The 13,161-nt window shown below is 42.0% G+C and overlaps 1 protein-coding gene across 4 annotated transcripts in view; it reads right to left on the bottom strand.

The window, feature by feature from the left end:
* Positions 1-13,161, bottom strand: part of GSAP (gamma-secretase activating protein) — an 89,786-nt gene that overhangs the window by 3,211 nt on the left and 73,414 nt on the right. For 2 of the 4 annotated variants that reach the window (XM_089917765.1, XM_022554444.3), the window contains exons 24-29: positions 11,439-11,534; positions 8,827-8,897; positions 8,254-8,348; positions 3,326-3,445; positions 1,743-1,804; positions 99-200 (exon numbers count right to left, since the gene is read on the bottom strand). In XM_089917765.1, the coding sequence (XP_089773891.1) occupies positions 99-200; positions 1,743-1,804; positions 3,326-3,445; positions 8,254-8,348; positions 8,827-8,897; positions 11,439-11,534 (546 nt within the window). The other 2 variants (XR_016394372.1, XM_022554445.3) reach the window with 2 other exon arrangements.

Here is a 13,161-nt window from a genome sequence, read left to right as displayed (position 1 = left end):
AGTGGTGAGAACTACAACTGCTGTCCATATGGATGTGTTAAAATGGGCAAAGAGGTTCCAAAATCATTTAGCGGGGCCTCTGCTCCACACAGACTCACCTGTTTGTTATAGTTCTGAAGCAGTTGCTTTACATGGTTCCGGGAAATAATGTTAGAACTCACAGGATGATCCCAAAGTCGACAGATCTTCTGACCTGTAAGCTATTTTTGCAAATTGAAAAATATGTAGAGGAGGATTTTTAGGGCAGTGAAAATACTCTGTATGATACTACAGTGTTAGATATATCTCCTCATATATTTGTCCAAACTCACAGAATGAACGACACTGAGAGTGAACCCTAATGCTAACTATGGACTTTGGTGATTGTGATGTGCAGTGTAGGTTCATCCACTGTAACAGATGGACCCATTCTGCTGGGGGATGCTGATAATAGGGGAGACTGTGTGTATGTGGAGGAAGGGGGTGTATAGGAAACCTCTGTACCTTCCACACTAAAAAATTTAAGTCAATGATAAAAATAAAAAGATGGAAAAATACAGAGAGGAGAATATAGCTCACAGCATTAAGTAAATTTATCTTATATCAATTCATAATTTTTTAAAATGTATTCCAGCTAGTGAGTCTAAAAGACAGACTCTTTATGGTTAATGACCTTGGAGAAAGGCCATTTCCTATGAGGTATGCTTCTGAATTTTGAATAAATACTCCCTTAAATGCAACTCTGAGGAAAGCATTTTGTGTACTGAGGCTGCCAAACTCTTCTTCTGAAATGGAGTTCATCTGTTACTCTTCAAAACTGAGTATCTGCATGCCAACCCTACGTGATATTTTGATATGAAGCTACAGGTTATAGGCATGTACTCTGCCAGTGTCTCGCCCAGAAAATTTTAATTCCCTAAGGGTATAAGGCAAAAAAAAAAAAATCAAATTTAGAGACCAAACTAAATGTTCAGAGATATTCCCCAGAGAGATCTAGCCATGGAAAATATGCTTTGTTTTCTATTCTTGCCTCTGCCTCAGTAAGCCTGTGAGGGCGAGAAGGTGTTATAAAGCAAGACGATTAGGTCCAGGAAGGCATCAGACATCCCTTTGTGGGAGGATCGTGCCAGAGATATAAGTGCTCAACATATGTAAATGGCACAGAGCTGGCCAAGGCTCTCATGGCCGGGAAGTCCGCAGAGTCAGAGGCTCTGAAGACCTTGCCGTGGAATGTCTGAATTTCACAGCATTTCTGACTCAGAGAGCTACTATACCCCACAAAAACAAGGAGTGCCTGTATAACCCTCTCCCTCATGTTTCTCATTTTTCCTTCAACCAGGAATGTTTTCCTGCCGTGGTGCAAACAACAGTGAGAGGAAACGCAGTTCCAGAACCTTCTGACCTCACCTGTATTTCAATTTCTTATCAGTTTAAATGCCAAAAGCACATGTTTCCCCTCTGCCTCCCCTCAGACTCACAGATGTACATATTACTGTGGTTTCCTCAGAGGAGAAAACGGCTAAATGTTCTAGGTGGGCCTGTGCCAAAGCAGCACGCGCGCAGCCAGGGGAGCAAGCACTCGGTAGGCCCAGTGGGAGCAGCGGACAGACGGGTAGGGATGGACAGGATTTCTTGGAAAGGGCCGAAGGGTGAGACAATTCAAGTGACTTCAGCCCAAAGCAAGTAACTGCTCTTCCTGCAAGAAGAAATTGAAGGAGGGGTACATGCCAAGGCTTAGAAAATAGAATATACTTCAGGATTACCGGAGGAAGCCGCACAATGATGCTGAACTTTACTTTTTCATTTTTCTCTGTATTGTCCAGATCTACAAGAAAGTCAGAAATTGGCAAACAAAATAAAACAAAACAAAAAGAAAAAACCCAGTAATCTCCATTTTAATACCTGAGCAAGCTAATACTTCAGAGCTTCATCCTGGTAATGCACGTCCCAACCTTGTTTTTCAAGCCAAGTCTAACAACACTATGAAAATATTAGTTTGTGTCTCTCTGAATAAAAAAGGGATTTTTTTAACATCTTTATTGGAGTATAATTGCTTTACAATGGTGTGTTAGTTTCTGGTTTATAACAAAGTGAATCAGCTATACGTATACATATATCCCCATATCCCCTCCCTCTTGCATCTCCCTCCCACCCTCCCTATCCCACCCCTCTAGGTGGACACAAAGCACCGAGCTGATCTCCCTGTGCTATGCGGCTGCTTCCCACTAGCTATCTATTTGACATTTGGTAGTGTGTATATGTCCATGCCACTCTCTCACTTCGTCCCAGCTTACCCTTCCCCCTCCCTGTGTCCTCAAGTCCATTCTCTAGTAGGTCTGCGTCTTTATTCCCGTCCTGCCCGTACGTTCTTCAGAACCTTTTTTTTTTTTTTTTTTAGATTCCATATATATGTGCTAGCATATGGTATTTGTTTTTCTCTTTCTGACTTACTTCACTCTGTATGACAGACTCTAGGTCCATCCACCTCACTACAAATAACTCAATTTCGTTTCTTTTTATGACCGAGTAATATTCCATTGTGTATATGTGCCACATCTTCTTTGTCCATTCATCTGTTGATGGACACCTTGGTTGTTTCCATGCCCCGGCTATTGTAAATAGAGCTGCAGTGAACACTGTGGTACATGACTAAAAAGGGATTTCTTAATGAAGCTGCTGCTCTATATCAGGGAACAGCGTTCTGTAACAGGCTGCCAGTCACAGAGCAATTTTGCTGACTGACTTAAAACATACGGCACCTTGAGGAATGGCAAATACTTCAATATATATTAACAAAACTCATCTATAAAATACCACAGTTGAATAATTTAACCAAGAGTCATTACACTACAGACCTTATTTCAAGTTCAAATTCTCATAGGCACTACACCTCTCATTACTTTTCCTTGCATTTCAAGTCTAACTTTGAGAGGACGGAGTTAATCAGCTGAAAGTAAGCCACTGCATGACATTCTTCTTGAGAAATAAGCCTTCAGTCTCCTATTCTCAAGTGCCCTCATGTACGGAAAAGGAGTCTAATAGTTGTGTACGGATTGAGAAGCCCTTTGGGGTCTCTTGAAGGGCAAAGGCACGGTGGTCCAAGGGACGGTTACGGGAAATGAACCGTGCTCAGCAGGCCCAGCTGCGTAACTGTGGAACCCACGCAAAACGAAAACGAGGAGCCTCTCTTCAACTACTAAGAATGTCGAGATTGAATACAGAACATTAAACCCTGCATGGGCTCCTTCTGAGTGCAGCAGGGCCCCGTGTGACCACAGGCCACACACCCACAAAGGCAGCCCGGGTGGTGCTGGGGCTGGAACAAGGCAAACTCAGGGCCCCTTACCTTTCATGAGCCTTGTGACAGCTGTTTCTGTGAGAAGCAACACTCCGTTATCAATGTAATGCAGCAGGTTATGCAAAGGCAGACAGTGGACACCAAGGATCGTGTGCAGAGTGTGAAAACCTAGGATGAGAGACCCGGGACGGTAGAGACGGTCAGATATCATCTCCGGCCTCCCAGAGGGAATGACTCTGGTGATGGCAATAAAGCACTCAGCTCACCACTTGGCAGCTAGAGTCAAATAAATGCTCCTTGAAGACAAGGTCCAAGGTTCCTTCCTTCTGTATTATCACAACTAAGTATTGTGCTGGGTATATAGTAAGTTCCCAATAAGCACGTATTCCCTCCACCTTGTATGCCTTCCTAGGCAAAAAGAGAAAAACAGTGCAAGGTCTGCTCAATGAAAATGGTTTTACAGTTTAAAAGGTTTATAATTCTATGGTAAAATCGCAAAATAGAAAAATTAACAGTAGAGCTTCAAACTCCACATGCCCAGGCTAAAGCCTGATGGACGGGGATCATTTTGCTGCAGTAGAAAATATCTGGACCAGAAGGGGACTGATTAGTTTAGATGACTAATCTCTGGGTATGCCCTAGAGAAAGGCTTTTGGGGTCTACTTGGACTAAATCATATAAAAGAAGAACTAAAATGATATTGCCAGATAGCAAATCTCCAGGAATTCAGTAGAAAGGCACTCTCAAGGCCTTGGGCAGGGCCAAGTCTAAGTCTCACGGGCAGGGCTACCCAAACTCTCACAGAGCTAGAGCTCTAAGTCCACTATTCACACTAACCGACACAAACAACATCCACACACAAACAACATCAGACCGGGAGAGAATCAGAAAAGCCCTCTTGGAAAAGATGGCATGTGAGAGGCGCTTTGAAGGGTTAATGCCATCCCTGAGAGTGGAAATGACGTGAGAGAACATACAGGCTGGAAAAGCAGCAGAAGTCAGGTTTGACCTGAGTAGACAGAGGCCGGAATCATGCTGTGCTGCTTACTAGACGTAGGTAATTAAGCCTTTCCAGCCTCTGTTTCTTCATCCCTAAAGTGGAATCACCAGTACCTTTCCTGCAGGGCTGCTCTGAGAGCTACAGCTAGGTCTGTGAAGAGCCTGGCACGTGGTATAACAACATGACTAACACCAGACAGGTACTGAGGCCTTTCATTTACGCACAGGCTCACTTGATCCTCATATAACACCGTGAGGTGGGAACTACTTGATCCCCACTTTATAAATGGGGAAACCAAGATTCACAGGAGCTAAGAAACCTGCCCGGGAAATAGTAAGTGGCTGAGTTAACATTTGAATGCAGGCTGTGGGATTTTAGCCTAGCTTTTTAACCACGATGTTATCCTGCCTCAAGAACTGGTGTTAATGGAACAACACGAACAGAGGCCCAAAGGTGAGAAAGCATGGGGCACATTTAGGAAAGAGTAAATGACCCAGTTGGGTTGGCACAGGCGTGCAAGAGGAATGGTGGAAGGTGAGACTGGAAAGGTTAATCTATTCAACAAAACCCCTTCGGCACGCCAGGCAAGGAGCTGGGTGTGCAGTGATGAGAAGAACAAGCATGACTGCTGCTCCCATCCACCTTCCAGTCTGATAGGGAGACTGACAATCAATTAATCACAAAAAAAATATTCATTTTTTAAAATATGACCAGTTCTATGAAGGAAAAGTACAGGGTGCTTTTAATATATGTGTCACAGGGTTGAGTGCTGAATGACAGCAAGGAATTGATTATTTAGTAAACTCTGGAGAGGCAGGATTGTTTTTGAAAGCTTTTGAGCAGGAAAGCTTTTGAGCAGGATTGTTAGAGGATTTGAGTTTTACTTTTGGAATATTAACGTGGCAACAGGTAAAGAATGGACCGGAGTAACAGCTTGCTATCAGAGGAATAAAGATCTGTTGGGAAGTGACTGCGTGAACCTGTCCAAGAGGGAACGAGGGCACTGAGAGTGAGAGGGAAGGAAGGGATCATAGGATCATGGCGACGTGTACTGGCTTGGAAACTGATTGGATGTGGATGGGGAATGACGAAGACTCGTTGCCTGACCTTAGAGGCTTACATGACAGAGACATGATGGCCAAAGAGAGCTGGGACTTGGATTCAGAGACGTCGTGGAGCGTTCTCTCTCTGAGCATATGAAACGTGAGCAGTGGGAGACTTGAGTCCCATGTCCTGGCAACACTGAGGGTCAGATAAAGTTCAGACTCTGCCCTCAATCAGATGTTAATGGGCTGACAATGGGATGAGTCTACTAACTGCTCTGATTCCAAAAAAAAATAGTGATTTTACTAGCTAATTAACAACATGAGATTTTTCAAATGGATTTGGACAGTCTTCTCAAGATTAAAAAAGTTATAAAATTATTTCTGAGGAAGAGTTTATAGAAGGTTATTGATCCTACAGATTTTCTCCATTCAAAATTCCTCTCTAGGGGCTTCCCTGGTGACGCAGTAGTTGAGAGTCCGCCTGTCGATGCAGGGGACATGGGTTCGTGCCCCGGTCCAGGAAGATCCCACATGCCGCAGAGTGGCTGGGCCCATGAGCCATGGCCACTGAGCCTGCGCATCCGGAGCCTGTGCTCCGCAATGGGAGAGGCCACAACAGTGAGAGGCCCACGTACCGCAAAAAAAAAAAAAAAAATTCCTCTCTAGCTCTGTGTCCATGTCCTAAAGATCCCTGATGACCCTTTAGCCTCCATTCCCAGGGCACAGTCCCAAATTCAACAGCCCATTCCTGGCCTCCTCTCAGCATGTCAGCTCTAAGCAACAGAGCAAACTGGCTAGAAGTAGGCATCGGTACCGAAAGAGAGACCTTTTCCAGCCAGCTCTAGTCCTCACCCTCCAGGGCTCCTGGCCTTCTCCAGGCAGCAAAGAGAACACAGGTCCCTTTTAAACGGTAAATGCTCCAGCTCTAAACTATGACTTCTCTTCTGTGGTCCTCATTCCCTTTTTTCTTTAAGTAACTCCGGTTACAAGTTTCTGACACTTGGAACTCAAACAGTTCTCACTAGTCCACGGGGCCTGGAAAGCGAGCACATTTACATACATACACACAAAAATACCTGCATTTACACACACATGCCCCACCCCCCCAACATGATCCAGTGTCACTTCATATTAGGGAAACAAACATTTCTGAGAAAAGGAGAAAGAGAAACTGCTCTTTCTTACTTGACCCATGGACACCAGCCATTAAGCTCTTACTCATAATAATTTTCAATCACTATGGGTAAAATTGTTCTGTGTCTTCCATCCTTATCCATCCCTGTGTAGAAATGCAATGTTCTGTAGAAAGTGGATTTTTATGATCTCCCAGATATAATATTGTCCCCAGTGAGTCAGTGTCATTTACTTATAAAAGGAGCTTGGAGATCCATGGTGAACAAATCCGAAACTGTCGACCCATTTCTCTACCAGGTCTTTTGTGTTAATGACAAACAATTAAGAATTTAAGCTAGAAAGCCATATATAATTTTCATGAAATCCCTTCACTCTTTCTAGAGGGCACCTCACAATTCATATTCCATTTAAAGCCATCCATTCTCCTCATGAGTGGTCACTTTCAGATCCCTACAAAGTCACAAGAAACTCCTTTTGTGCCTCCACTACAAGCAGATCTTATAAGATAAGGCATGGATAGAGAAAGTGTGACAGATTCCAGACTGTACCAGATATATCACAAATGCAGAGAAGTTGAGATGTGCTGTGGGGATTTTCCAGGCCCATAGACAGCCAATGCTTTAATATCAACTAATTCAACTGGAATATAAAATTCAAGAGGCAGCACAGAATAGTAGCTAGAAGCATAGATTTTAGGGCCAGACTCCCTGGATTTGAGCACTGGCTCTGTTGCCTAATAGCTATGTGACTGTAGGCAAGTTACTTAACTTTTCTGTGCCTCAATTTCACCATCTATAAGGTGGGAATAATATTAAGTGGAACCATTTGAAAGTGCCGTCTTTCTTGGTCAAAAACTGGTTGGATATTAACAATTTAATATGGTTCAATTTAAGCTCTTATCACTTAGCATCATTATAAAAATTAAATGTGCTAATTTATGTAAAGTACTTACAATAGTACCTAGCACAAAATGGGGACCATATACATGTTGCCTTAAAATGAATGAACAAAGGAACAAATTAATGACGGATGGATGGATAGATGTATATGAATGAATTAAATAAAATTGGCTAGTATATATTATATAGCGATAGCTATCATAAAGCTTAAAACTCATCAGAACTTACACATAACAAGCATAAGGTAGGTCGTTTATAGCAAACAGGAGCTTGTTTCTTATAATGAATATTGATTTATATGCACATTTTCCCAACTAGACTTTTGTTAATTTTTGGAATTGCTCTAATTTCTAGCCCAGTACCTGGCATGAAATTGCTCAACAAATGTTTGTTGACTGAATGAACAAATGACCAATTAAATGAATGACTGCAGACACATGCGCCAAAGGCGTTTTGAAGCCTGATTTGGTCCTTTTTCAAAATCCTAAGGGAAATTTTTAGCTTCCAAGGAACATATAAGAATCAACTCAATTTCTGACACCCAACCAGACCTACTTCCTTCTGAGTGTTAACTTTCTTGATCAGATAAACTAGGCCTGGAGACATCAGAGAAAGATCTCCCTGAATCAGCTCCACTGGTTTTTGAACCAGAAAGTTGCATGGGGACCAGCCTTGGCTCCTAAAATTGGTGACAAGCTACTGTATAGTTTAATAATCAGAGGAGATCTGGTCGGCAGAGACCAACCTCAGGCCCATCTGTCACAGTGACACCAGACACACAATTTCGCAGACATAGGAGGCCTCATTCTTAAACTCATAATGCACCAAAGTCCAGAGACTATGTGAAGAAGAAAGAACAAGTTTATTACAACAAAACCCAAAAAAGCCAAGACTTACCAGGAGGCAGAGGTAAAAACAAACTGTTAGTAGCTTCCAAAATCCTGGTCATGATGTGAAAGACCGCAAATTCAGCAGCACTCGCCCGCCTATTGCTGGTCAAAGAACAAAGCAGCATGTCAGCCAAGCAGCTCATCTCCAAAACCCCATTTGCATGTAAGCAGTAGCTCTGAGTGCCACATCCTGGTGGAATTCATGCTAATTGTGAAAGGCTATGCCCCATAGAAAGGTTCATAGATGTGATGATGACCAGCGGCCTAATGCCTAGAATCTAACCAGACGGTAGGCACAGAAATGATAAATTGCATTAACTTAAATTCCCCTTCTTGGCAGTACTGAGCTCATGTGCCCCTCCCTCCTCATCAGCCAGATGCCAAGGAAAGAGGACAGGTGAAGTAACAGGGGCATAACTTTAAATGCTGAGTTCAGAACTAAGATGGATGGTGTAAGGGGCTGGTGAGAGTTACTTTCAACTGGTAAGTCTCAAAAAGGCTTTGCTACAACAGGCAGCAATCAGAGTTGTTTTACCTCTTTGTACACCATGATAAAATAGAGCAAGAAATACTTGCGTACAAGTGGAGAACCCAGGGATGAAGATTATGTTTCCTCCAACTGGCTTCCAGTATTTGGCAAATGAGATCCAGCTAGAGGGTAAAGACAGTCTGTTAACCTCTGTTCATACCCTTTCCCCTACAAGCTATCCTTCCATAGCTCTGACAGGCATGTTCGGGCAGCTGGCATTCAGGCTGTGCCCGGACACAGAACCAGCCTTTCTGAGGTCAATTCTCAAGCAGTGGAATCCCAAATGGAAAGACTGAAAATGTGCAGCCGCGTCTAACAGAGCACCCTCTGTCACTGCAGGCAGTGCCCCAGCTGAGCTTCCCCACCGCTAATCGGCCCCATCGCTCACAAACACAGGCCCTCAATCACAGGCCCTTATCCATCAGTGAAGGTCAAGTGCAACAGAGTTTGCCCTAGGCCTGTTATGTGGCAAGGGTGACATAGCTGACAGCTGACAGAGGAAAGGCGGTTCTGAAGAGAATGGAGGTCCTGAGCATGTGCTGTGGAGCAAAACTAGTTCCATGTCCAGGTTCTACATTTCACTCGTTTGCCAGCAACAGGGCAATCTCCGAGGAGCTGTTATCAGGACCACAAATCCATGCATTGCACATGTAGGCAAAGGACAGGGGACAAAATTAGGAAGAGTTTCCATATGAGCACAGACAGACACTATTTATTCTCAATGATATAGATTCTCAGTTTCTCTTTGGCTGAACTCAGGTAAGATAACAAATAAGCAATATAATCAGGTTTTGCAGCAACCTCCTCGGATTTATTTTCTAAAGGCTGTCCAGCCACTCTCCTGGAAGGGGACTGGGAGACTCAGTCGTTTGCTGCTGGGCAGGGTGAGCAGCTTTGGCATCAATCAGTGACTGCTGAGTTGGAAAGACAGGGGCAACGAGTTTTCTGAGACCTCATCTCTACCATTTCTGGCCCTATTGGTTCTAGGAGCTGTTAGCACAAACTAGTGTTATGGGGATTCTTTTATGTGATTAACTATAGGGAAGAATGATGCTTGAAGAAAAACCTTAACATTCTGGAAGATGAAATTTAAAGTCAACAGAAAGGAAGATGGTAGGTGATGTGTTAAATAACTGTGTGTTATGAAAGGACAAAGAAAGTAAGTTAGTATCAACATGGGGAAGATCAGTAACACATTCATAAAGTGAGCCCCTTGGTATTGTTCAACTGCAAAGAATTATTATTTAAGAAAGTTTCAGTGCCCTGCTTGTAAGCATTAGTATATGCAAATACCAACCTGTCTTCCTATACTAAAATTCTGAAAGTCAAACCTTACCATAGAAATTCAAATATATGATTTAAAACCAGATACTAATGACTGCAATGAAGGCAGAAAACTTTTTTAAAAAAATATTCCGCAACTTTATTCCGACTAATTAACTACGAACCGTCTCTATGGCCATATGACCAACAAAGGGTTTGAGTGAGTTACTTCCATGCATGCACTTTACTATAGAAATAAATCAATGGGTGGCACTTGGGAGCATTTTGGGGAGTTGTTTTAATTCAACAAACACTCATTAAGCAAGTGCTATCCAAGAGCTCATGCTCCATTCACAGAGCCATTCTGCCACTACCCAGTTTTCCAAAATAGAAGATTTCTTTCTGTATTTCTTTTTCGTTTGTTTGTTTTTATTTTTTTTAATTTGTTTTAACTGAAGTAGAGTTGATTTACAATGCTGTGCCAATCTCTGCTGTACAGCAAAGTGACTCAGTTCTACACATATAGACACTCTTCTTTTAATATTCGTTTCCATTATTGAATAGAGTTCCCTGTAAGGCAGAAAACTTTAAAAGTTAAACATGAAATTAAATCAGGGCCATATCTAATAAATTTAACTAATCTTCCAGAATTCAATGCAAAAATATTTGTTCACATTTACACGCTGGTCCTATGCAAACCTGGAGAAATGGAGTGTTGCAGTGTTCTTTCTCTTTCTGTATATTTAAATACTTTAAAATTTTTATCCATCTTATTATCTCCAGGTTCTAAGTAGGGTGAGGCCTCAACTCCATATGCGTTTTGAAAGACTCAAGACAGCCTCAAATTTCAATCCAGCTGCATCACTTCTACTTACACATGGATCACACAATTTCAATGAGTGGCTACCAGGTAAATGGGATGCCAATCTCATCAGCAGACTCTGGAACGTGGTAAGTATTTATACAACTGGGCTGGAATCTCACCTAATTGGGCTGTTGGAGCTAAGTAAGAATTGAAGTTCAAGTTCTCTCATGTTTGCAGAAACCTCCATGTACAGAAATCACTACCTATGGTTTAATAAGGAGCTGGAAGATGACAAGATGACATGAACATTTGGCAACCATTGCTGAATTCATCACTGTTCCAGGCTTCCATGAGCATATAACCACTACTGCAAGGGAGTGCAATAAGCCACTTCTAGAGCCACATTCTCTTTGTTTTTTGGTTCTTTTCCCCCTTTCTTCAATCTACAGCACCACATATACAGGTTTGAGGATGGGAGAGCTCCAAAAAACCTAATATGAAAAACCTGCTGAACCACATACTGGGAACTATACACCCAGAGACCAAGCGGTTGAGGGAGGGGTGGGTCGGGTAGAGAAGATAAAGCAAAACCAACCAGTTTTGAAACGTAGTCCAGAACCATCTGTTCAATTTTCTTCTTTTCCACACCCTGTAGATGTCTCAAAAGATGGTCTTTTAGCTCAGACACCATCTGAAAACAGAATATAGATTAGATAAGTCAAAACCTACCCAGTCACACCTGCAACTGGTTTGAATTCTATTCATTATTAACACTTCCTATCAATATGAAAGATATTGGACCTGAAGATCCCACTAGCAGAAATGCATAACCCACAATGTTCCTTAATGGGCATAAATCAGGGGGCACCACCATTTTCCTCAAGAGGAATGACTTATGATTCACCCAAAGTCCAGTCAACAGCTGAGAGCCAGGCTCACAGCCCTGTTGAGAATTCTCCAAAGAAGCCAGTGGAAGTCACTAGCTTAGCAGTCAAAGGCTTTGGGATCTACCAAAGGATTGAAGTCTACTGCGCCTGGCTCTGGAGAGCTAACAGGAACAACTCTAAATGTGGAATGACTGTGCTAATGGGGGTGGCGGGAAGGGACAGGTTTTGGGTGTTTGCAAGGACAGAGGATGGAGTAAAAGGAAATGCACCAGGTACCTCTCTCTGCACAATGGTTAAGACATTCCATGCAGCTCCCTGACATGTAAAGGTATGGATATATTTAGCCTAGTGCCTCCAAATGGGCTTGTTTCTATAGCCACACTCTTCTAACCATTCCTGGGGCTCCCCAATCAGTGTGGCATTCCCAGCCCTCCCACTTTTTGCTTTTCTCTCCCTTTCTTCCTTTTTTTCTCGCTTTTGCCTAAATGGCCTGCTCAGCTACAAACCCTCTTGGCTAGAGAAACCTTTGCATCAATAAACACCATGGGAATTGTATAACTGACAACACAAGTATATGTATCTTCTATTTTAGCAGATTTACATTTACGACAGACACGCTGGGCAAACCTTAGCCCGTGGCATCCTGGGCCAAGACAGAGTGGTATATTATTTCAATTCAGTCTCCGGCATGTGCTAATTGATTAGGCTTTAAAAAAAATTATTTTTTTTCTGTGTAAGTTATAATGCATATTTTTGTGCATTTCAATTTTTCTATAATAAGCGTAAAGATGAAAATTTAAATTGCTCATAATCCTACCATCTACATTAACATTTTGGTTTTTTTATTTTCCTTTTTTCCAGTGTGCACACTCATTCTAATATTTTACAATCTGCTTTTTCTCACATAATAATTTATGTCATTATTCTTTATCACACTAGTTGTAATGGCTGCACAGTGTCCAATTTTATGAAAATACTATAATTGAATTATTTATTCCCTTCTTATACATATGCGATATTTCCTTTACTATTGTTACAAATATCACCAAAAAATCCTTACACAAAAGTTGCTTGCCATATCCTCGATTATTTTGTCAGGCTAAATTCCTAGAAATGGAATTCATTGGGTCCCTACTTAAGGTTATAGAGACACTGCTAAAATGGCTTCCACTGTGGTTATATTAATTTCCAATTCCATCTCATGAGGCTGTCAAACTCCCTGTACCCTGAACTTTCCTAGTATGATTTTTAAATTTTTGTCAATTTGATAGACAAAAAAAAAAGACAAAGAAAAACATTTGTTCTGTTTGTCATTTGATTATAGCAATGTTAAGCATTCTCATTCTTACCCTGACCCAACTCAATATCTCTTGGCCTAAATTAACTTTTGAAAATTCACTGGTCACAGCTTTTGTCCATTTCCCTTCCGGT

The sequence above is a fragment of the Delphinapterus leucas genome, chromosome 9 (assembly GCF_059928025.1).
Source record: "Delphinapterus leucas isolate spDelLeu-1000000601 "Yukka" chromosome 9, BTC_Dleu_Yukka2, whole genome shotgun sequence".
Taxonomy (NCBI): Eukaryota; Metazoa; Chordata; class Mammalia; order Artiodactyla; family Monodontidae; genus Delphinapterus; species Delphinapterus leucas.
Note: the sequence above shows the minus strand (reverse complement) of the source record. Positions and strands in the feature narration are given on the sequence as shown.